Source organism: Euprymna scolopes, chromosome 39 (assembly GCF_053919585.1).
Source record: "Euprymna scolopes isolate OS-2025 chromosome 39, ASM5391958v1, whole genome shotgun sequence".
Lineage (NCBI taxonomy): Eukaryota > Metazoa > Mollusca > Cephalopoda > Sepiida > Sepiolidae > Euprymna > Euprymna scolopes.
Genome location: NC_136520.1, coordinates 1,900,440 through 1,927,500, shown reverse-complemented (window position 1 = coordinate 1,927,500; position 27,061 = coordinate 1,900,440). Strand labels below are relative to the sequence as shown.

Below are 27,061 nucleotides of genomic sequence, written 5' to 3'. Positions count from 1 at the left end.
ATATATATATATATATATATATATATATATATATATATATATATATATATATATATATATATATATATATATATATATATATATATATATTATAAAGAAGTGAACCATCGCGTAAATTCAATCAACTAAAATAAGATGGAAAACGGGGTGAGGAAAAGGGGGGAAAAAAAAAAAAAAAAAAAAAAAAAAAACGAAAAGCGCTTTCGGGTGTATTTTAACGATCTTGTTTTTAATCGACTTATTTATTGTATTGATACATGTGTTACATGTAACTTGCCCCATTTTTTTTCCTTTTCCTCACCCCGTTTTCCATCTTATTTTAAATGATTTAATTTACGCGATGGTTCACTTCTTTATAATTATTCTAAAATTTTGCCAATCGAATAAAGATATATGTCTAAAGTAAAATATAATTACTTACAGCCCGAGACGAAAACCGTTCGTGTTTTTTCAGAGTGGTGGACATTTCTTCCAGAAATTTCTGTAAAGGAGAGCAGGTTTTGTCTTTAATTATTAAAGATATGAAAAAATACAAAAATAAATAGAAAGAATAAAAATGCAAAAAACTGCAAAAAAATAAAAAAATAAAAATAAAAACAAAAAGTATAAAAATAAAACAAAAAATATAACAAAAACAACAAAAATACAAAAATATATAAAAAAATACACAAAAAATAAAAACAAAATACAAAAAAGAAAACAATACAAAATCTATAAAAAATACACAAAAAATAAAAAATACACAAAAATAAAAAATGCAAAAATAAATAGAAAGAATAAAAATGCAAAAAACTGCAAAAAAAAATATATATAAAAAATAAACAAAAATATAAAAATAAAAACAAAAAATATAAAAACAAAAACAACAAAAATACAAAAAGAAAACAATACAAAATCTATAAGAAATACACAAAAAATAAAAAATACAAAAACAAAAATGGAAAAACAAAACAGAAAGAATAAAAATTTTAAAAATATAAAAAAAACAAAAACAATACAAGAATAAACAAAAAATATAAAGAAAAAAAAACAAAAAATATAAAAAATACAAAAAAATAAAGAATAAAAATATAAAATATATGCAAAGTTTGTCCCAAGGGTGCTCAGAGAAGATCCATCCTTGTCACAAACTATTTGACAAAGATGGGCATCAAGACAGTTCCTCACCCTCCACATAGTCCAGTCCTTGTTCCCTGTGACTTTTTTTTTTAATTACATTTTCACCCCAAACAAAGCACATTGCCACTTTGGTGTAGGAGGCTACTATCAGGGACATAGGCATCAGGAGTACTGTGTAGGGAGTTGGGTAGCAAGATGTCGGTTCACATTACATTTAAACTTCTGCATGTCAGGACAGGTTGGGGAAGCAGGGAGCCGGAATGGAATTCCAAAGTCAAGCGGTTCTGGGGAAGAAACTACTGGAGTAGAAAGCTCTCCTACATCTAGGAATCTCCACTGTGTAGGGGGTGGGATTTAGCTGCTTGTCGAGTTTGTCAAGAGGAGCACAAGTGCTTGCAGTTCGTCAGAGCATTCATCATTGAAATACTTATAGAACAGACAGAGGGACGCAACATTTTATTGGTGGGACAGAGGCTGCAGCTTAGATGACAGTTCAGGACCTATCAGGTTGGCGACTCTCTTTTGAACCTTGTCTAGGAGCGAGAGACTAGCAGCAGATGCACCAGCCCAAATATGACAACAATACTCCATACATAGGCGAATGGTGGCCTTATAGAGGTACACAGGATACTTTCAGGTGTCAGTAGTTTTCTAGCATGGTAGAGAGAACCTACCTTCTTCACAGCAGTCCTGGCAATGCTCTCAATGTAATGTTCCAACTCATGTTTCCTGTGAACGTTAGGCTGAGGAGTTTAAAAGAAGTACCTTCAGATTATGAATCTTTGGCCATTGCTATTGGTGGTAGAGAAGGTTTCTTGTAATTATTGAAGGAAACGAGTTTAGTCTTGGCAGCACTGAATATGACCATCCATTTTGTCTCCATTCTATTCTCGTGTTTCTGCCATTTCCTTGGATATGTGTTCATTTGTTTTCTTGTCGTGCCTGTTATAGAGCGTGGTGTCATCAGCATATATACCCTTCTCAGAGGCAATTTTGTCAGGGAGGTCATTTATGAATATTAGGAATAATAAAGGTCCAAGAATAGACCCCTGAGGCACTCCTGCATTTATATCATATTGTTTAGATGTACGGCTGTCGAGGACAACCTGGATTTTTCTCTTATCTAAGAAGGATTTAATTATGTTAAGTATTCGTCCAGTGATACCGTATGATCTGATTTTCCTGAGAAGACCTTCATGCCATACCCTGTCAAAAGCCTTAGATATATCTAGAGCTATCGCTCTACTCTCCTCTGCTTTGTCTAGTGACTGGTATATACGTTCAGAGATTACAGTTAAGATATCTGCTGTCGAACGGGCTTGCCTAAATCCATATTGTTGGTCGGTCAGAAGTTTAGCATCTGTAAGGTGATGAACTAGAGTTTGGTTAATTATGGACTCAAATATTTTAGCGAAAAGTGGGAGGAGGCTAATGGGGTGATAATTTACTGGGTCAGTTCTTTCACCAGAATTCTTGAAAACTTGTACCACAGAAGCAGTTTTAAAAGCTGTCATGAGATGATTTAGGAGATGAAAGAGGCTGACACAAGTAGACTTTTATGGGATGATCCAGAAGTTGTTGGAACGGTACAAGTGCATTGCAGCCGGAGGAGATTACTTCAAATGGGACTAGAGTTTAATGTGTGTATTATCAATAAAATTGCCCATATGAAAAAGTCTGGAAATTTATTGAAGGCACCTCATAATGAGACTTTTAGAATTTCCGATTTTGATTCAATAAATTTAGGAGTCAGAGTTAGTTCAGAGAGAGTTTGAAAAAGAACAGAAAAATGGGACATACTGTATCGGTCATTTTTCCTGGAGTTAGGCAGGCTTCGTCTAACATGGCTAAGATTCCTTTGTGCGGTTGCTCGACAAGATCACAGATGACTTTGTTATTGAAATAATCAACCTGAAAAAATATGAATGGAAATTTTTGCAGCAAAAGGTGAAACTAGAGGTTGAATTTATATGAAGAAATGAGGAGAGAAAGTGGAAAAGAGGAAAGAAGCAGGAAAAGAAAGAGAGTGCGGGGGGGGGGGCAGTAAAACGAGATTGAAAGAGAAAAAGGAAGAGAGAAAAGAAACAGGAAAAACAAAATAAAGGGAAAGAGAGAGGTGGGAAAGGGAAGTAAAACAAAATTGAAAGAGGAAGAGAAAGAGGAAAAACAAAAAAAAGCTAGCCACATAGAGAGAGAGAGAGAGAGAGAGAGAGAGAGAGAGAGAGAGAGAGAGAGAGAGTGCATGTGGAGAGAGGAAGAGAAAGAAGAAAAACTAGATAGATAGATAGATAGATAGATAGATAGATAGATAGAGGGGGGAAGTAGTCAGAGAGGGGGAGGGAGAGTAAGAGAGAGAAAGGAAAGTAAAAAAGTTTATAAATGTGCAACAAAAAAAAAACACGCATTAAAAAATTTCAGAATTTTAGATTTGCTACAAAAATAAAAAATAAAATAAAATTTCTAAATCGTGTTGGAAAAAAACTCCCTGCATTTTGTGTTATTATAAGTTTCTTAAATCTTTAAGAAAAAAATAAAAAAAATATCATTTATTGTTGTGAGATTTTTGATTCGGTCTTGAAATTCTATTTGTCTGCCCCTGTTATGCACTCTCCAAACTGAAAACCAAAAAAGTCCGGTTGAGGATTTAGGCGCTTCTACACTATTGGGACAAAATTTCGGAAATCATAATATTGAATTTCACATGAAAACAATGGTATCTACGTATTCCACGTATTTTTAAGATTATATCCAAAAATTACGAAAATCGAGAAAGTAGAAAATAATTTATTAAAGAAAAGAAAAAAAAAAATAGAATTTGATGAAAACGATCGTAACACACACGAGAGTTCAAAAGTGAGGTAATTTTCCGTTTCGATTTTAACAAGATGGCCGCAATATTTATATCTACTAACGCGATTAAAGTTATTTTTTTTTAATAATTCAGTAATATTCGGGTAATTTCGACTGCATAATTTGGAAGCTACCATTGTAATTTATTAGAATTGACAAAAAAAAAAATCAGTTGAAACCATTTTTTTTTTTTTTTTGAAAACTCCATTTTTCAACTACAAAATCTCGTCCCAATTCTGTATAAGCACCAAATTTTTTTATTATAAAGGTTATAATTTTGTTATAAAAATTCTAATGAAGATTGTTTGAAATAAAACTCCTTTTTGCTTATAAAATAATACATTTGGGGACGTCACTTCCGCCGAAGGACTTCGTAAATAAAAGGTGCGACTTTTAACGAAGGATACTGGATCAATTTATGTGATTTTTGGAATATGATATTTCCGTTCCGTGACGGGTATGTATGCATTTTCGGGACTCTTAATAACAAATTAAACGGGGTCGCCAATTTATAAGAAGGGTTACCAGCTTACATCGTTAAATAAAGAAATAAAAATAAATTCAGGAAAAAACCGCACTCAATAAAAAAAAAAAATAAAAAAAATAAGAAAAACATGGAATCGTTGAGTTTACATAAAGTAAAGAACATTTATTTACATGAAAGATGTATTGAAATAAAGTGTTCCGACATAAGTGTTTCCTTGTCTTTGAACGTTTTAAATGAACTAGCGGGACCTGTGGAAATTCTACAAGGGGACTCATTCATATGTAATATATTGATGTTGGCATTCTATGTTCAGTGTAAATGGAGACGCTCTGATATTATTGTAGTTTTTTGTTAAAACTGCAAAAGTATTTGCACGAGCACCCGGTAAAGCCCGACCGTAAAGTAGGCTTAAATATGATATTTTAATTTTTGCAGATTTCGTATATATTATTATAGAGTTAATGTTCTATCGATTTATATATATATATATATATATATATATATATATATATATATATATATATATATATATATATATATAGTAATTTATAAAATATATATGGCGATTAAGCTACACTGAATATTCTGCGTTTCATCCACTGTAGGATTCGTCAGGCTTATGCGCGAATTTTGTGGTTGCTTCTTGTTTTTATATATGTTGAGGATTTTTAGTTAGCCAATCAGCTTTCTAGTATCCACCGCGCCCCCTCCTATCAGCCAATGGGCATGCATTTTATCGAACAAAGGATCTGTTTTAGAACTAGGTTAGTGGTTTAAGGTATATATATATATATATATATATATATATATATATATATAGTTATAAAGTTGTGATTTCAAAAGTGAAAAATATATATCTATATGACTTAGGTGCATCAGCTTGAATCGAAACAAAAACCAAAACTTATATATTTATATATATATATATATATATATATATATATATATATATAACTTGAGTTCCTTCAGCTATAATCGAAACCGAAACCAAAACTTATGAAAAAATGTATGTATATACATATATATATATATATATATATATATATATATATATATGTATATAAACTGGGAATGAGTTTATGCTCATATCTATGTATAACCATGTCTACATCGAACGAGAGTATTGCACCTATGTACCCACAAATGAACTTAGATTTAAATCTATGTAGACCAATATATCTATACCAATAACTGTCTGTATAACTGGATGTGTATGTGTGTGTATGCACGCACGTGTACATCCACATGGGCGTCCGTATGTACATGAGGTACCGATGTATATGTGCACGTACCTGTGTATGCGTAAGTATATGTGCCCACTGCCTGCCGTCCACATAGTGTGTGAGAGCATGCAGCTGTGTATATATGTCGATGTGTGTGCTCACGAGTACTGGTATCTGTATGTGCGCATGCGCTTGCATGTATGCGTGGGGTGCAAGTATGCCTGAATCAATATGCGCATATGAGCCCGTATAATCGCCTCCTTTGGGGGCGGGGGCATCAATGTGTGTATGTATCTGTATATGAGCGCATCCATGCCAACGCACACATACCCAATTTTAGCACCTTAAAGAAAATTTGACGTAAGCGAGAGCAACGTAGGTGTCTACGCATGCAGACGCATATGTGTGCATATATTTGCACACCAGGGCAGGGATGTATGTGTACCTGTAACCGTTTCTTTTAAGTATATATGTGTGTACGTGCGCATGTGTGTACCCGTGCCCGCGACCGCTAACTAACCCTCTCCAAACAATGAACAACAAAATAAAAACTAAAAATAAATAAACCGAATCATAGCCCCCCCCCCCCGCCTCCAAACATAAGCGACCACCCAACAGGTGAAGACATACTTACCAAGAAACCATCTCACCAATGAGAAGCATAAAAACTTTAACATTAAGACTCGAATTTTAAAGTAACCCCCCCCTCTTCCTAACCCCACATATTCCCCTTCCCCTCCATGTATCCCTATGCCCTCAGCCACTCCAGAAATGAACTTCCCAGACTCTCCCACACAAGTTCCTTAAACCCTAAAACTAAAACATTATCGACATACCAAGCGCCCCCTCCCACCTTCTCCCCTTGTTCCCTTCCTCTCTTTCTTCCGCCGTCCTAGCACTCTCCTGACCTCATTCACTCTTTCACTCTCTCATCCCAAAATAGCGAACATTTCTGTAAAAGTCTGAGGATGCTACAGACGGCCAAAAAAACGGCCAAGTAGCTGAAACAATAATGTAACTTAACAGAAAGATACGGTAATAAAAAATAAAACGTATATATATATATATATATATATATATATATATATATATATATATATATATATATATATATATATATATACATGTTACTTGGGTTCCTTCAGCTATAATCGAAACAGAAACCAAAACTTATGAAGAATTCTTGGTAAAATTGTTTATTACAAGAAATGGAAGTCAATAACAAGTAAATGAGTCGGATGTAAGCATGATACAGAAAATAAATAAATAACACGCACGTTATCCTATTCATATATAGATGATTATTGGAGTATGGATTTTGTGTGTATGACGTTGCGAGCCTGTCCTTGTTTTATCGTTATTTCCATGGCAGGTGCTCGTCTGAACTCCAATCTCTAGTCCCCCCTCGCCAATCTTTCACGAAAAACACTTGTCTAGCTGAATCCACTGTGAAAAATTTCCCCCACTCTATATCTGTGCCTAAATCGAAACGCGGATTCCATGAACAAAGCTTCTTTCTTAAAACTGCACGCCTGCTTCCCTCCGGACTACAACTTGGATATCTTCAAGTCCAATGTTAACAAATTCCTAATGAACCGCCCCCTTAAGTAAACACTTCAGCAAATCTCCTCACTAACGTAATGTACTTGCAATAACCCTTATCCCTGAGTGGCTTCCGGGCCTTGATAAGTGGTGATCACTGTGTAAAAAAAAAAAAAAAAATATATAGATGATTATTGGAGTACGGATTTTGTGCGTATGACACAAGGCATGAAAGTATTGATTTTATAGAGAGGTGTGCAACAGGAGGGCTTGGAGTCAATATGATTATGTACCTATTTACAATGCCTCCCCACGGGACAGAGTTAGACACCAGGGTCGTTTTTTAACGTGGAGAAAAGGAACAAAATTAAAAATTGTCTCAGTCGTGAAGGATTTCTCCTCCACTGTTGTACAATTTATCACTGTTCAGATGGAGACAACTCTCGTTTACTAAGAGATTCGTTCATTTTTTTTCATCTCATAATTTGGGATGCGGTATTTTCTTTTTTAAATTATTACATTAAAGAAAGCTGCACCGAATTTTTTTTTTTTTTTGTATGTAACGCCTTTTCAGAGAAAACCAACGAACCCACGATATTTTCATTAGATGATGTTACAAACTTGCTCAATATATGTGACATGGGCTGACATATATTTGGTAAGTTTTTTAACAGTATTTTATATAGTTTTTTGTTTTAATTCATTTTCCCAAACTTACCGTGTTCAACAGAGAGTCCCCCGCCATTTCCAATTACATCGGTAAAAACTGTATGTTTTCCGAGCTGAATAAACATGTTACATTAAATAAAAACACTAAAAAAAACTTATCCGGTTAGGTAGAAAAGTAACTTATCTTGCCTTTGATAACATTTATTTGTTATATATTTGTTTGACAACTTTTTCGAATCTGTGTACAAACCCAAAAATTTATTTATTTCTGAAAAATAAAAAAATAAATTAGACACTGGGCTATTCAAAAGTGTTGGACGCGAGGGAGGGGTATTATGGTCCCCCTTGTAACTATACGTTATTTATGTCTATCATTTTCCTAGCTAGCATCTTCAATTATCATAATACTACATTCACTCCAGGGATCGTCCTACTTAAGATTAACAAATCGATTTCTTTTAATTATATATGAACATAAATCGTTTTTATCAAATCTAACTTTGATCCCAGACCGAAGGCTAAATTTCTTACATTCGAAATTCTGATAACGTTTCAAGGGAGATAATCGCATCGAATTATCTCCCTTGTTTTTATCAGAATTGAAAATTGTTCCAATGTTATTGTTACGTTTTATCTTTCTAGCCTCCGACAACGAAGAAGAAAGCTTTCTAAACTGAAATAATTACTTAATTTTGGGTACTTATGCAGAATACGACCCCGTGCTATTTTTTTTTTAGATAGGATTTTTAAGTTAATTTTAATTTTTACGGTATCATTTGTTTATTTAATTGTTAGGTGAAAAATACAAAATAGTTAACAAGCTCCTCTCCCCCCCATCTCCATCTCAAGATTGGGTTTTAAATAATAACGTTACCATTTCTGCACGGTCCGTATTTCGCATACCCTTTTATCTATTAAATTGTTAGCAGGCCGGGATCAAAGTGTAATATCTGTTCTGCAGATGTTGCACTTAAGGTAATTTGTACCAGTCAATGGAGGGGAAACCCTCTATACTGGGACAATTATTATTTTTGGTAACCAGAGTGCCCCCCTTTTTGCCTACTTTTAGGGGAGCTGGTTTTTACCCCACCTTAAAAACGGCCTTGTGCCTTATTTGCTTTGGTAGTGGAGGTAATGCTTTTCGGGCACTCCCTAATAAAATAAATATTTCAACACAAGCTACTGAATAAATGAACAAACGACTTCGTAAAACTTGCAAGGAAATGGTTTATTGAAGTAAGGCAAGATGCCATTTAGATATAGCTGGGATAGAACTCGTCTGCCATTGCTCGGTAGTTATTCCCAAGTGGGGACCGTCGATACTGATGTAGGCAGAGAGAGAGAGAGTGAGGAAACAGGTCCGCTCTCCTTGACGTCTTGCTGGAAAAAGGGTAGAGTTTTTCTTGTCCAGGACGGAAGCAGCTATAGTTCCTTAAGGGGGTAAGGAAGATCCCTGCGCTATGCCTCTGATTGGTCAGTATGTGCCATATCGCACAGTCAGGGGAGGCACTGACGCACAAGAAAAGAGTTCTATTTGTTTCTGCTACACAAATAAATACAGTAAATTGCTAGGTGAAAGTACAGAATAGCTTTTGTTTAAAAAAAAAAAGAAGCTCCTCTCCACATGTTAAGGATGGCTTTCTAAATAATAACATTATTCTTCACAGACAACATAAATTAGAGCAAATACATTGAGGCAATTGCCAAGGCTGCTGCAAAGAAGGTGGGTTCTCTCTACCATACTAAAAAGTTACCAACACCTGAGAGTATCTTGTATCTCGACAAGGCCACAGTTTGCATGGAGTATTGTTGCCACATTTGGGCTGGTGCATCTGCCACTAGTCTCTTACTCTTAGACAAGGGTAAAAAAAAGACACTAACCTAATATGTCTTGAACTATCAACTAAACTCTAACCTCTGTTCCATCACTGGAACGTGGCATCCTTGTGTCTGTTTTACAAGCATTTCAATGGCAAATGCTCTGACAAACTCTGAGCACTAGAACTTATAATAGAAAAATGCGAGCATGAAAAGTAATATGGTTAAGCTTAAACATGGAAAAGTAAAGGACTAGTTGTTTAAACTGGAAAAGAAAAGATATTTTAGTAAAAAATATAATAAATTTATAACTTAAAATATTGCAGCATTAAGAATTTTTTTTTAAAATTCAATTTAACATCATATAATCAATTCTTAATGCTGCAATATTTTAAGTTATAAATTTATTATATTTTTTACTAGAATATCTTGTCCTTTTCTTTTCCAGTTTTAACAACTAGTCCTTTACTTTTCCATGTTTAAGCTTAACCATATTACTTTTCAAGCTCGCATTTTTCTATTTCACAATATTTTTTAATAGTAATCCTAATCTGATTCAGCTCTGCTGAGGTTTGAAACCAATTAGCTTGCCCTTACAAGCTATATATATAATTGTCATTCGCAGACTGTTTCGCTGTATCACAGACCTTCAGTGTGGTTAGACCAGAAGCGTCACACATGAATATTTACTTACGTGCACCCATTCAATGCCTTCTCTGTTATATTCTTCTTGTTCTTGTTTTAACACAAGTTCAATAAAAAGTTGTTGGAGTTTCTCATTGCAGTAATTGATACAAAATTGTTCGAAACTGAAAAAATAAAATAAAAATTATTTTTAGACAAAATAAAATATATATATATATATATATGATTGATATGTAGTTTGCTTGAAGCATTGTGTGGGATAGGTGTATAAAAGAGATTTAGAAGGCTGTCACAATGCGAGGAATGAATTATAGTCGCTGTTGGTAAGAGGAGACGAGAACAAGTGGCGATTTACAAATCAATAAGTACATACATATATACATATTTTTTTATATATATATATTTATTCAGTTGTATGGTAAAATGTCTTACTTGTAATTCTATGCGACGTATTCCATTATTAATTTCGGAAAAATTTTCCCTTTTCAAATGGTGTGCGTAACAGGTCGATTCAAAGCATGTAAATCGCCACTTGTTCTCATCTCCTCTTACCAACAGCGACTATAATTCATTCCTCGCATTGTGACAGCCTTCTAAATCTCTTTTACACACACACATATATATATATATATATATATATATATATATATATATATACATACATATATATACATACATACTTATTTCCACAGTCAGACAATGTCACAGCTCACAAGAGCCATGACACCAACAAACCGGAAGTCCAAGACTCGAGTTTCGCCCTCATTTGGGCTTATCAGTTAGACACATCTGAACTCGGGATATTAAACCCGAGTCTCTTGCATGCGAGGCAAGCACTCTACCAACTAAGCCAATGCGCCACACACACACACACATACACACACACACGCCACACACACACACACGCTGCACACACACACCACACACACACACACATGCACACACACACATTCTAGAAGTGTAAGCCATTTTGAGTTTCAGAACAGTTTCAGATGGTTCGCTGTTACACACAAGTCCTGGTAGGTGACTTGTTTGTAGTAGACAGTTCCACAGAACAAAATATTCTTACCGTGTCGAAACCCGGGAAAAGAACATGTGAAATTGCTCCAGAAAAGGTTTAATATTTATGAAGCAATTCTGGTTTCTGATTGGTTGGTAGCAGAACGTGAATTAATTTGATTCGTCAGTTCTTAGCAGCATCGTTTATAAATAGAATCGTCCGACTGTGTGGGATCATACCCCATTACTACTCCAAAATATTGCAACACACACACACACACACACACACACACACGCCACACACACAAGAATGTCTATTAACAAACACAGATGGAGTGAGGCTACTTTGTCTCAAAAAAGGGATGTGATCGATGTCTCACAAGTCTTACCTAACGAGCAATAAGCAATAGAATTTTTAGAATGTGAGAGAGAATATATAATTATTTCCACAACCAGACAACGTCACAACTCACAAGAACCATAACAGTCAACATCCAGTTGTTGATTATGGTAATGTTTCACCGATTCTCTAAAAAGGTTGAAATACAACTTATCAATTTTTACCCTTCTTTTTTAGAGAGATCGCAACTTATAACCTTTGTTGTCTTTTGTTTTTGAGGAGTTCACTTTTTTCTTTTTACTTTAGCATCAGATGGTTCAGGGTCTGCCTGATGAAGTCTTATTGACTGAAACAGATGGCTGTTTGTAGCGACCAAATGTAAATGTTTACCTTCGAATAAATGATTAAAAAATATATTTTGCTCTTGTTATCGGGCACTATCTAACAACCTCGTTGAGTTCATTAGTTCCTTCTTTTGCATATTTCAAGCCTGGATTTATATATATATATATATATATATATATATATATATATATAAATATATATAAATATATATATATAAATAAATATATATATATAAATATATATATATAAATATATATATATAAATATATATATATAAATATATATATATAAATATATATATATAAATATATATATAAATATATATATGCATATATATATAAATATATATATAAATATATATATACATATATATATATAAATATATATATATAAATACATATATATATAAATATATATATATAAATATATATATATATACATATATATATCTATATATGTATATATATATGTATATATATGTATATATATATATTTATATGTATGTATGTATATATATGTATGTATATATGTATGTATGTTTATATATATATGTATGTATATATGTATGTATGTATATATATGTATCTATATATGTATGTATATATATATATATGTATGCATATATATATATGTATGCATATATATATATATATGTGTATATATATATACATATATATGTATGTATATATATATATGTATGTATATATATATATGTATGTATATATATGTATATATGTATGTGTATATATATGTGTATGTATATATATGTATGTATGTGTATATATATATATGTATATATATATATGTATATATGTATGTATATGTATGTATGTATATATATGTATATATATATGTATATATATATTTATATATATATGTATATATGTATATATATGGATGTATATATATATATATATATATGTATATATATATATATATAAAAGCAAACAGTTAATAAAACATGTTAAAAAACACTTTGAAAAAGAGTTAAAAACATATTTAATTTTAAAAAGTAAGCACAAGATAAGTGGATAGTCCTTAATCTGCAGAGTTTCAAAGAAATACCTTTCTTCTCATCAGAGGGTAGGAATTAGCAAAATGCGGGATCGGATTTTGCATACAAAAGTATTTGATGAAACTGCAAGTAAGTGGTGAAAGGTAAATAATCCAATGACGGTAAAATCCAAAAATGTAAATCCAAATTTATATATATATATATATATATATATATATATATATATATATATATATATATATATATATATATATATATATATAATTCCAGGTTAATATTTTTCAGAGCTAAAGCAACCAATGAAGTTTTAACAAGAGTGCTTTAGTTTAGAAAACTAAGAACACAATTAACTTAGTGTAACATCAGAACAGATACTACATTTTAAAAAAATTATTTGCACAAAATATAAAAAATTACAAGTTGAACAAATTAGGCACAAGGCCATTCAAAAGTGTGAGGAAATGGGTGTCGTTGGTCTCAAATACATAAAAGTGTCTATCTTTTAACTAGAAATATCTCAGACAGCACAATACCACATTCACTCCAAGGTCTGTCCTACTTAAGATAAACTCAAATTGAAAAGGTTGGATTGAATTATTTACAGAAATAACATTTCAGTGACGAGGGAATGGGGAATAAACAAGAAATAACAAAAATTGGTTAAAAAGGCTCTCCTAATCCTTTCTAAATAATAAACCTCCCACTGTTTTTCGGTTTGCTGAATACTTTGATCCCAGCCCAAAGGCTTGGTTTCTGACATTTGAAATTATCATAAATGCGATAAACAGGGGAGATAATTCTCAAATAAAATTAAAAATTATATGTTGATTACCTCCCTTGTAACGCTGACTTGAAATGAGAATTGTTGTACTGCTCGGTTTATCTTTTCTAAGGTTAGCGTTCATATATATATATATATATATATATATATATATATATATATATATATATATATATATATATATATATATATATATATATCTTTTCTAAGGTTAGCGTTCATATATATATATATATCTTTTCTAAGGTTAGTGTTCATATATATATATATATATATATATATATATATATATATATATATATATCAAAGTGTTCCAAAAGTCTTGGGCACATTTCAAATCTTCCTATCTGCTTAACTATATATAGTAGTAAAATGAAAGTTATGTCATTTTTAAAGCTAAATGCGTTAAGTTTTTTGTAAGGCTATTGATTTTTTTTATTTCTTTTCAGATCCAGTAATGCGCTCACTCTACAAGAAAAGGCGACCTGTGTGCTTGAATTTGCAAAAACTGAATCATGGACACTTGTTCAACATGCATTTTGCAAAGAAATTTGGGACACAGTAACCAGAAAGGAAGTCCATAGTGAGATGACATGATAAATTCATGGCGGATGGGAGCTTATGCTTAGCTAGAGAACGGGACGCATAACAGAGGCTGTTGCAACCATTGACAACGCAATATTGTGACACGTTTGGTAAGAATTTGACTATCGGCTTGATGTGTGTCATGTGACCAATGGTGCTCACATTGAACATCTTTGAACATTCCATGAAAAACTTGATATTACCAGCTTTCTGAATATACCAGATGTGTTTTTATATCCTTAATAAGTCTCGAGATATTCAAAATGAGCCTAAGACTTTAAGAACACCCTGTATATTATTAGGTTAATTATATTTATAACTAGCGGGGGTACCCAGCGTTGCCCGAGTGTTTGTTTCCGGGACGGGGGGGGGGGAGTTTTAAAAAATGTTATGGTAGGTAAGTAGGAAGGATCAAACCCGGAGTCATGAGTAAAAGCAGGAAAATAAAGTGTGAAAAAAAAAAAAAAAAACAACATCTGCAACGTTAACAGTTCGGCCACCAAGAAAAGTCCATTCCAGTTGTTTAGGAAAAAAAAAAAAAAAAAAAAAAACGACTACGGTGGGTCGGCGCAAACGTGAAAATATAATGTGAATTGTCCAGCACACTAACCACTACGCCACAGAGCACTGCAGCTTAGTTTAGTGATTTTAAATAGCTTCACATGAAAGAACTACGAAGCCAAACCGGTGTTCTCTTCTCAACTGTTCCTTGTGAACGATCCCCAAACGGTGTTAAGTGGTAGCAGGAGGAATTTATTAGAGAGAAAATATTTTACCACTTCCATTGATCTTAACCGATTTTGGCCGTGACTTCTCAGCAGAAAAAGTATAGAAATCTAAGATTATCGAGGAATTTGAGAAATAATAAGCCTATAACACACCTCAGATATTGTTCTGCCGTTTGTGCATATTATATTTGCATGAAATATCTTGATTTTTAATCCTATTAATGTCAAAATAAGACGGGAAAAAATGAGTTCATTTTATTTATATAGAGATTGTTTTAATGCTATACTTTATATTTTCAGGTTAGTATCTGGGGTTGTACCGAAAACCCACTCGGAGAGACGCATGTTTAGTCTTCATTAAGATATGTATCTTGGGGAAAAAAAACTCTGATGTAAAACCCTGGAATATACTGTCTGCTCTGTCCGTTCCAAAAGTGTGAATGATTCTGCTCAAGGCATTCATCACCATTATTAAATCTTTCTTTTTTTTTTTCTCTCTATTTACAAAGGAGTCACCACTTATCAAAGCTTGGAGGCCATTCGAGGATAAGAGTTTATGAATGTACAGTAGTCAATGGGGAAAATGCCATAGTAATCGTTAGTTGGGAATTTGGTAAATTTAATTTTTGTTAAGCCTATAATGAAACGAATTGAATGAAGGAAACAAAGAACTCAAATGCTGGAATGAAATAAATATGTCGTTTATTTTCTGTTGAGAAATGAAAGTCTTGGGTGTACACGTGTTCATTCAGCCGTTGACGGCTACGCACGTGGAAGGAAAGGGGAATGCAATAGAGAAACACGAAGTGGCAAGCCGGCCTGTAGAAAGAGAGGGTTAAGCTCAGTAGAGCGTTGCGCACATGTCTGTTTTGATGGACCAAAGCCGAAGGGGAGATAGAGTGAGAAAATCAATCCAGGTTATGGAGATAGAAAGCGTATAAAGTATATGTACTGTTTGTTAGCTTGTGCCCCATACATAGTCGCAGGGGGCGCGACGTGCATGGGCACCCTAAAGGGGGGGGGCGAATGGTCCAACGACCGCTCAGCTCGAGAACTAAGTCGAAAAAGGGTTGGAAATTGCTTGTCTCTTCGTTTTATAGGTGTTTCCTGTGTCTTTTGCGCATGTGTGGATTTCCTTTGAAAGGGGAAGCGACGTTGCCCTTGTGTACGTACGTGTGCGCGTGTGTGAGTACATGTGTGTACGTTAGCGTGTGTGTATACACGTGAATGTGAGTGTATGTACACGAACGTGAATATATGTACGTGTGTGGACGTGCGCGCGTATGTTTGTGTGCGCGTATGTATATGACAAGTAATATAGCTTGAGATGTGAACGTGTGTTTTTGTGTGAGACTTGAAAAGGCTCGCGCACGTACCAGACCGAATTACCGATATACTGGTAATTTCCAAAAATGCTATATACCAAATTACCACTAAACCAACATGTTTTGTGTTGTGAGGGAGCTAAAAATAGCTACCCAATCGCTGCTCAGTCTCAATTTAGCGCAAGATCCGATGGTGATGCCCCAGCTTGCGGGCTTTGGGAAGGGTGGAGCCACCCTTTAATCGTCATTGCTCCCAGGTCCACTCTGACCCAGAGTGGTAGTACCTGTTAGGGTCCCAATTAAGGGTTAAATAGAAACCGACTTGAAAAAAACAAATATATTCTATTAAAACATTCTTCTTCAAAATCACTGGATTCGGCATTAAATAACCTGAAAAGGGTTGATATGCCGTGAAACAAAAACAACCAACCTAACGTTCTGCAAATGGCTTCCATTGTTTTGGCAGAGTTGTGAGTTGTTTTGTAGACTAAAGTAGCCATGAAGCAAGCTCGTGACAAATCAAGCACTTCAACAGGTTAAAGAGTGAGACCAAGGAGTTTCACGTTGCAACAAGAGTTGGATAAAGTGACAAGTTCCGATTCAAACGAAGGCAAATTTGATCAGGAGTTTCTGAATCAAGTAAGGCTAGTGATGATGAATATATCGATGAAGGAGAAAGTGATGATAATTTGGATGATGCAAGTGAGCCTGTGCATCAAGCAGGGCTCCACTTGTTTGGCTGACTGGCACACGAAGACTGAATGCTGGCAGCAAAAAATTACTAATGCGTTTAAATTTTTTCACAATTTTGCCCAGGAGGCCAGGCACAGCGGCAAATTAGGTTCAGTTGCTCAGATCTGGTAAGTTTAATTGTCTTTGAAAACTGTTTTCATTAATTAATTCTCTACGAAACAACAGATTTGCAATGACTGTTTGCAATGTTTGGCTGACTTTTTTTTTTTTTTACATAGGCATCACCACATTATCAAGGCCAAGAGGCCACTCAAGGATAAGGGTTAAAGATTGTACATTAGAAATTGGACAATATAGTAATCATTAGTAATGAAAATTTGGAAAATTTGATAACTTATATGGAACGGCTCATCAAGAACTTATTCACGTTAGACACGAAGACTGAATGCTGGCAGCAAAAAATTACTAACGCATTTAAACTTTTTCACAATTTTGCCCAGGAGGCCAGGCACAGGGGTAAATTAGGTTCAGTAGCTCAGGTCTTAGGGTTAGGAGGACGATTCATCAAGAATTTGTTTACGTTCACTTGAAGACAACCACATTGTAGTCAGTCAGAAAGCAGGAAAATGGAGCAAAGTTCCACAGGCGTGCAGTTCTAAGAAACAAGCTTTGTTCATGGAATCTACATTTATTTAGGTTTAGGCACAGATAAAGAGTGGGGGAAATTATTGATAGCGGTTTCAGTTAGACGAGTGTTTTTTGTGAAAGTAAGGCCAGGGGGAACCAAAGATTGGAGCTCAGACGATCACTTGCCATGAAAATAACGATAAAGCAGAGACAGGCTCGCAATGTCCTTCTGTTGGAAAGAGGTTGAAGGGAAGAGAAAAGGGCATCCCTCACTAGGCTATGAAGTCTATTTTGAACCCTATCAAGGCAGGATAAGCTGCTTCTAGCAGCTCCTGCCTAGATGTGGCAACAGTACTCCATCCTTGGACATACTTGTGTCTTATACAGGTAGAGAATTGCATCAGCAGTGAGATATCTACTGGAGCAGTAGAAGGCTCCCACCATTTTCCCAGTGACCTTTGATTATTTAAGGGGACAATTCAACAAGAACTTGTTTACAGAGGACTTGAAGGTTATCATATTGTAATCAGCCGGGAAGCAGAACAATGAAACAGTGTTCAACATGTGGGTAATTCTCTAAGAAAAAAAACTTCGTTCATTGAATCTGTATTTCTATTTAGGCACAGATAGTGGTGAAAATTGTTGATAGTGGTTGTAGCTAGTCGAGTGTTTTTTTTTTCATGAAAGTTTGGCAAGGGAGGCCATAGATTGGAGCTGCGATGAGCACTTGCCATGAAATTAATGATAGAGGAGAGACTAGCTCGCAACGTCTCTTCTGTGGGAACGAGGTTGCAAGGAAGAGAAAAGGGCATCCCTTACTAGGCTGGAACTTTGAAGCAATGGAAATAGTGAGTTCTGTTTGCAATGGCAGCAGCACATTCTGGAGAGAACCACGGCTGGCTGTTAGGTTTTTGCAGGATTTTTTTCAAGGGTATTTTTTTTTTTTTTTTTTTTTTTTACATAGGCATCACCACATTATCAAGGCCCAGAGGCCACTCAAGGATAAGGGTTAAAGAGTGTACAGTAGAAATTGGTCAATATAGTAATCATTAGTAATGAAAATTTGGTAAATTTGATAACTTATATGGAACGGCTCATCAAGAACTTATTAACTTTAGACTTGAACACAACCATATTGTAGTCAGCCGGAAAGCAGGAAAACGGAAGACAATTCCACAGGCATGCAGTTCTAAGAAAGAAGCTTTGTTCATGGAATCTACGTTTAGGTTTAGGCACAGATAAAGAGTGGGGGAAATTATTGATAGTGTTTACAGCTAGACGAGTGTTTCTTGTGAAAGTTTGGCGAGGGGGGACCATAGATTGAAGCTCAGTTGAACACTTTCCATGAAAATAATGATACATCAGAGACAAACTCGCAACATCTCTTCTGTGAGATAGAGGTTGCAAGGAGGAGAAAAGGACATCTCCTACGAGGCTACGAAGTCTATTTTGAACTCTATCAAGGCAGGACAAGTCCTTTCTAGCAGCTCCTGCCCAGATGTGGCAACAGTATTCCATCCTTGGACGTACCTGGCTCTTATATAGATAGAGAATAGCATCAGCAGTGAGATATCTACCGGATCGATAGAAAGATCCCACCATTTTTCCAGCGGCCTTGGCAACAGATTTGATATACATGTTCCATTTAAGATCAGGAGTAATGGTCAAGCCCAGAAGGGTATAAAAAGGTCTGTACCTACAATTAACCATTCCATCAGGTCTGATACAAAGGAAGACACATTCTTTTTAAACATGGAACACAGAGGTAGATCTGATATAAATGTAGGAAAGCTGTTCCAGTCAGCCATAGAGATGATCTGTGTGGATTTCAGACAACTTATATCAAGTTTCGACGGAAGAGTTCATAGAATTTTTAATGAGGTTAATATAAGAGTGCTCAATACGTAAGTAGGGCAAGATATCTTTTTATTTGTTTTACATAAGCATTAATATGTCGCTACACATTCATGAACATGTTTCAGTCAACCAGTTACAAGTAACTAGCGATGTCTTCAGGCAATACTGCTTATACAAAGGTTGAGTCTCTATTTGTAAAAGCAATATCGCCTGAAGCCATCTCTAGATACTTGTAGCTGGCTGACTGAAACATGCCCATGAATGTGTGGTGACATATAAATGCTTATGTAACACAAATAAAAGTATATATATAAGAAGCAGTGGAAGTAACCGGTGTTAAAATGATGTGACAAAAATGGGCAAACGAAAGAAGGTCTTGTAGGTTTGTTTTTTATATCATCATATATCCATTTATTTTCCGGATCAATCACAAATACAAAACAGTAAAATAGACTTACTGTTTGAAATAAGCTGGATAGTGAAAGTCTTTGATATTTCGAGAATATAATCTCTTTTTCAAAAAGAAAGGGACCAAAAACTATTGTTAAAAAAAAAAAATGGAAAATTTCTCCATTTTATCATAAAATCCCAAAAGTCAATAAATCCAATATAGTTTTTAAGCCTTGATCGTTGGAAAGAAACAAAAAAACAATAAATAAATAAATAAATAAAAATAAAATCTTACCTGTTATTGTCGAAAATCTCGAACCCGTAAATGTCTAAAACGCCAATGACTGTATTTTTGCCAGCGCTCGAAAATCCACCCGCTGAGACGTCGATGGCTTCGTTGATTCGACCGACAATCCATGTAAACATTCGGTCGTAAGTTGCCTGAAATCAGTTTTAAAAACATTCCAAATCAATAAAAAAAATTAAAATACAAATGTGCTGTGGGCAATTGTGTAGTATAGCTAAGAAAAGAAAAAAAAGGTTACAGCGGCCAAAACATTGTGAAAATAGCATTGTTGCATGTTTGTACATGGATATAAACCTGCTTCTCAATTGAATACAACATGACAGCTTTCAAATCCAATGTAAACAAATTCTTGTTGAGCCATTCCCATAAATAATCAAATTCTACCCAATTTACACCATTAACAATCGCAACACTACCATCTTACCATTCATTAACCTTTATCCTCGAGTAGCCATTAAGCCTTGATAAGTGGTGACTCCTACGTTAACAAAAATAAAGTTTGAAACTAGCTTTGAAACCTGATAGGTGATGGCTGACGGAACAAGAGCAACCTACCCCCGTGGATTACATAAAGGATTATGTATACAGCACAATCAAGTTGACACACTGGTTCTCGTCAGATCATCAAGTTAAGCAACGTTGAGCCTGGCCAGTACCAGATGGGTGATCATCTGGGAAGGTTAGGCGCTGTATGTACCGTGCCGAATTGTAAACATTTCCAGGTTCATATATGGAGACGCATTAATTCACTGGGAGAGATGCACCCCCAGTCTTCGTTAAAACATGCATCTAGGAGAAGGAATGTAAAAACGTGCGCTCAACTGTATACTCTGTCCTGTGGCAGTCATCTGCACTGACAAAGGTTAGCAGTAATACCAAAAAGTGTGGTTGGTGCTACACAAAGCCTTCACCACTATAAATAAATTATATGTGCAGATTTCCGAGCAACTCAGTTATTGTGGCAGAACCTCATACGTCGAAGTTGACGGGAGAGTCCACATAAAGAGTTCCATTTGAAATTCCGTGCAGAGTCCCGCAGAAAGATTCTCGAGTTTGACAGCAAGATTCCTGAGTTTAACAAGGTCGGAGATTCTATCAAGAGAAACATCAAGTCTGTTGCCAAGGTCGCTGGAAAGATGGTGGGATCCTTCTACCGCTCCAGAAGATATCTCACTACTGATGCAATTCTCTATCTATATAAAAGCCAAGTACGTCCAAGGATGGAATACTGTTGCCATATCTGGGCAGGAGCTGCTAAAAACAGCCTATCCTGCCTTGACAGAGTACAAAATAGACTTCGTCGCTTAGTGGGGGATGCCCTTTTCTCTACCCTGCAACCTCTCTCCCACAGAAGAGACGTTGCGAGCCTATCCTTGTTTTATCGTTATATCCATGGCAGGTGCTCGTCTGAACTCCAATCTCTGGTCCCTCCTCGCCAATCTTTCACGAAAAACACCCGTCTAACTGAATCCACTGTGAAAAATTTCCCCCACCCTATATCTGTGCCTAAATCAAAACGCGGATTCCATGAACAAAGCTTCTTTCTTAGAACTGCACGCCTGTGGAACTCTGTTCCATCTGCCTGCTTCCCACCGGACTACAACTTGGATGTCTTCAAGTCCAATGTTAACAAATTCCTAATGAACCGCCCCCTTAAGTAAACACTTCATCAAATCTCCACACTAACGTAATGGACTTGCAATAACCCTTATCCCTGAGTGGCTTCCGGGCCTTGATAAGTGGTGATCACTGTAAAAAGAAAAAGAGAATAAATGTTTCATCCAATGCCAGTAGGCGCAAATGAAACGTGAACAAATTCTGTGAAATCTTTTCATGTTTTTTCTAATGACTGCAAATACTTGATGCTTCACCAAGGTATGTCAAGGGTATATTTTTTTTGTATCGCATTTGTCTGGTGTCGCTGTCATGTCTATCTCCCATCCTTTTCTTTGTATTTTATTTGTTTTCATTTTATTTTTGTAAAATATATCGTTTTGCACATTTTGTATTGCATTCATGTCAATCGTTTTCTATTTACTTTTTTATTGCAGTTTTCACAGCTGCATATGTGCAAGAATAAAATTATTCTAACCATAATCAAAGCAGTTGTCAGTACTGTACTTGCAATAACAGTTGTTAGTACTGTATTTGCCCTGCAATAACCCTTATCCCTGAGTGGCTTCCGGACCTTGATAAGTGGTGATCACTGTGTAAAAAAAAAAAAAAAAAAAAAAAAAACCGCTGTGCAAATGACACTCCAGATGAGAACAGCAGAAGAATCCAAATGATATCAAGTAGAAGACATTTTATTTGGTTACCTTTGCGAACGCGTCTCTGGTGTACAAAGCATCAGACAGTGTAAATTCTTTGCGCACAACATCACCACCTGCGGCCACAACACGAGAGCATAAGGAGGTTTCCAGATTGTTCACGTCCATTGAAAGCAAACGGGCAATTTGAGACAATTCTTCGCGACTTGATACGCAAACTTGGTCGTCTTGCATATCAAAAGTGATGTTTCCCTGAAAAATTACGAAACCAAAAAAACAAAATAATAATAATTGTAAGTTGAAGCATCTGATTAATGCAAAATATATAATGGTTGTTATTTATATATATATATATATATATATATATATATATATATATATATATATATATATATATATATATATATATATATATATATATATACTCGGGGTTTTTTTATATTCAAAAGTAATGGACTAATGAATTCAGCGAGGTTGTTAGATAGTGCTCAATAAAAAGAGCTGATAATACTTGTTTATTGTTATATAAACATGCTCACATCAGCGGGATGTGAGCATGTTTATATAACAATAAACAAGTATATATATATATATATATATATATATATATATATATATATATATATATATATATAAGAGCAAACAGTTAATAAAACATGTTAAAAACACTTTGAAAAAGAGTTAAAAACATATTTAATCTGAAAAGGAAACACTTAATAAGTGGATAGTCCTTAATCTGCAGAGTTTTGAAGAAATACTTTTCTTCTCATCAGAGGGTAGGAATTAGCAAAATGCGGGATCGGATTTTGCATACAAAAGTATTTGATGAAACTGCAAGTAAGTCAAAGACTTACTTGATGACAAAAACTGAAGCAGAGGGAATATGGTGAAGAAAAAGGTGATTACACGTGAATGGATAGTCAGGTGAAAGGTAAATTATCCAATGACGGTAAAATCCAAAAATATAAATCCAAGAAAGTTAATTGAATTTTTATTTTATATATATATATATATATATATATATATATATATATATATATATTAGTGATGGGACGATTCCAATATTTTTCCTGATTCCGATACAATACAATTACCGATTCCAATTCCGATTCTGATTCTTTATAAATCTCTAAATATTTAAGTACATAGTTGTATTTTTTCTGATTACCATAAAACACACACATGCTAAATGTGCAAATATTTTCCTAAACATAAAAATATACTTGTGGGGGACAATCTATCGATTTTTGCTTCACTAGTATTTTAAAATCAATAAATATTTATTATTCTACCATTATTACCAGCAATGAAAGATTTTTGCTTTAAACAAAATTAAATAAAAAAAAAAGACAATTAAAAGAATCGTTTTGGCATCGGAAAATCGCTACAAATTTTTCCAATTCCGATCCCGATTCCAATACCCTCATATATTCCGATTTTTCTGATTCCCGGTTCCGGTTGATTGTTTTTGTTTTACAGCATATCAACCTTTTCGGGTTATTTAATGCCAAATCCAAAGATTTTGAAGAAAATTTTTTTTAATATAATATATTTGTTGTTTTTACGTCAGTTTTTATTTAACCCATAGTTGGGACCCTAACAGATACTACCACTCCGGGTCAGAGTGGACCTGGGAGCAATGGTGATTAAAGGGTTGCTCCACACTCCCCAAAGCCCACAAGCTGGGGCCTCACCACTGGATATAGTTTAAGGTCATATCCAGGACCCCCATTGAGGGACTTTTACCCTCTGCATGGGGGATTCGGCGTATTATAATGCACTATTGACAGGGCCCCCGATTCCGGTTAATCTCCCAACACTAATATATATATATTATATGCCCATTGTACTGTAGAAATATAATAAGCTCAACAGGTATAGGTATACTAGAGCTATTTTAATATTGAGTAAAACGATTCATAATTGTGAATTCAAAATCAGTTTCAAAAGGAAAAACAAACAAAATCAACTGTATCTTGTCTCTGAATGGTTGAAATAATTCTTTCAACCATTCGGAGACAAGATACAACAGCATGCCCAAAGATATACTGACTGAACTTAAAACAAATTTTCTTATGGAACTCAATAAGAAATATCCGCCTTACTTACGACAAAAATGCTAGTTTTATTTTGGTTGTCTTAAACGTCTCCCTCCTCCCACTATTTTTTGCTGATGAGATTATGTTCCAAGACAAAACCTTTGTCAATTATTGTCAATAATTATTGTCAATAATTGTCAATAATTATTGTCCATTATTATTGTCCATTATTATTGTCAATAATTATTGTCAATTATTGTCAATAATTATTGTCAATTATTGTCAATAATTATTGTCAATTATTGCCCATTATTATTGTCAATAATTATTGTCAATAATTATTGTCAATTATTGTCAATAATTATTGTCCATTATTATTGTCAATTATTGTCAAAATTATTGTCAATAATTATTGTCAATTATTGTCAATAATTATTGTCAATAATTATTGTCCATTATTATTGTCAATTATTGCCAATAATTATTGTCAATAATTATTGTCCATTATTATTGTCAATTATTGTCCATTATTATTGTCAATTTTTGTCAATAATTATTGTCAATTATTGTCAATTATTATTGTCCATTATTATTGTCAATTATTGTCAATAATTATTATCAATTATTGTCAATAATTATTGTCAATTATTGTCAATAATTATTGTCAATAATTATTGTCAATAATTATTGCCAATTTTAATAAAATGAACATCGTTTCCAAAACGATTGTACACTCGAGTTGATATTGTTTGTTTTCCTTTAGAAACTGATTTTTAATTCACAATTATGAATCGTTTTACTCAATATTAATATAGCTCTAGGATATATATATAGCTATCGAGCTTATTATATATCTGCAGTACAACGAGCACTGTTTTCTTTTAAAAGTATTAATTCATTTATTAATACATTAAAATAAACTCTGCTCTTTAGACTCCAGACTAAAATATAAAACACACACACACATATATACATATATATATATATCATTCACACACGGTAGGGTATGAATATATGGTTAAGAGGCAGTTTTAGTCATTTGGAACTTAAAGCTTCACCGCTCACTCATTTTTCAACCGAATTTCAAACAGTTATTACAGTTTATAGATCACCTTCTCAGCTATATTGTGAAAAAAAAATTTTCAATTTTCGTTCAGTAAAACAAAATTTATGATGAATTTTCTGGTGTTCAAAATCGTAAAAATATGTTTTTATAACTGGTTTCCATAGCAACCACAATGCTTCAGCGACTATTGTTGCTGCGAATTCACTGCTATCACGAAAAGAGAAGTAATAAGTGAAACAGAGAGAATGAAAGGGAGATAATTGGGGGGGTTATTGAAAGCAGACGAGTGCCGTATATTCTTATTAAAAAGCTGAAGTCTCAGTCCCAATAAAAAAAAATCCTTGGATTCTTTTATATATATATATATATATATATATATATATATATATATATATATATATATAATTTCTCAAAAAACATTTGACCTTGATATAGGAAAGACTAAAACTTGCTGCTATGGTTTCAAATAATGTGAGATAACAGCAAGGGGAGACTTATTTCCAAATATTTCTCATATGTTATATCTCCCCTCTTTTGGAAATGAGATACGATTATGAATATCTCCAGTATCAAATAATCCTTATACACTGTTAAATTGACTTTATGTATGAACACCAGTGAACCTTATTTTGTAACCGATACAAGAGTACAGACAGGTTTGTATTATAGCCTCGGGTTCCTTGACTCCTAATCAGAGCAGGGGGTCGCGATCTCAGAAAATTTTGCAACCGTTGTACCAGGCCCAACTCTGATCTACTTTCTTTGCTGTCGACAATTTTCGACAAACATGGCCGCTGTACTTTACTCCTTTACCCCCTGCCCTACCTCGCCCTTTTTATTTCATCCTTTTTTTGTGTGCAGGCAGTTCGTTTCTCATCGACTTTGTCTGAAAACGGACAAATTTCTGACAATTAAGTAGATATCATTGCTGTTACTTGAAATTGAAATAAAAAGTCAGAAGACGCCATTGTTTTGGGGTTTTTTTTTTATCGATTTTTTCCGTTTTGCTAAAATAACTTTTACGCCTGTTAAAGGTTGGTGTGGTTCTTAGCTATAAACAAAGGCCGGGGACAACGCAACGACATGACTCACTCTATAAACAGTTATATTGGCACTTACTATGTGTAAAATTGAAGATATGATTTTCCAAAGAGTCTCGACGTGTTTAAAATTGAAGCTCATCGCTTTCATAGCTTCCATGACATTCCTATAGTCCTTCCGGTCATTTATGGAAGTGACCTAAAAAAGGATAGAAATACAGAAATGAATGACACATTGAAAGAATTAGAAATATTTTTTATTAATTCATTAAAAATATTCAAAAACATGCTTAAGGTCATC

The 27,061-nt window shown here is 34.1% G+C and overlaps 1 protein-coding gene across 2 annotated transcripts in view; it reads right to left on the bottom strand.

Moving 5' to 3' along the window:
- Nucleotides 1-27,061, bottom strand: part of LOC145263605 (unconventional myosin-Id-like) — a 461,413-nt gene that overhangs the window by 75,079 nt on the left and 359,273 nt on the right. For both annotated transcript variants that reach the window (XM_080120445.1, XM_080120446.1), the window contains 6 exons: nucleotides 26,840-26,959; nucleotides 22,664-22,867; nucleotides 20,334-20,479; nucleotides 10,403-10,517; nucleotides 2,920-3,030; nucleotides 422-481 (listed from right to left, as the gene is read on the bottom strand). In XM_080120445.1, the coding sequence (XP_079976571.1) occupies nucleotides 422-481; nucleotides 2,920-3,030; nucleotides 10,403-10,517; nucleotides 20,334-20,479; nucleotides 22,664-22,867; nucleotides 26,840-26,959 (756 nt within the window). The remainder of the gene's footprint in view (nucleotides 1-421; nucleotides 482-2,919; nucleotides 3,031-10,402; nucleotides 10,518-20,333; nucleotides 20,480-22,663; nucleotides 22,868-26,839; nucleotides 26,960-27,061) is intronic.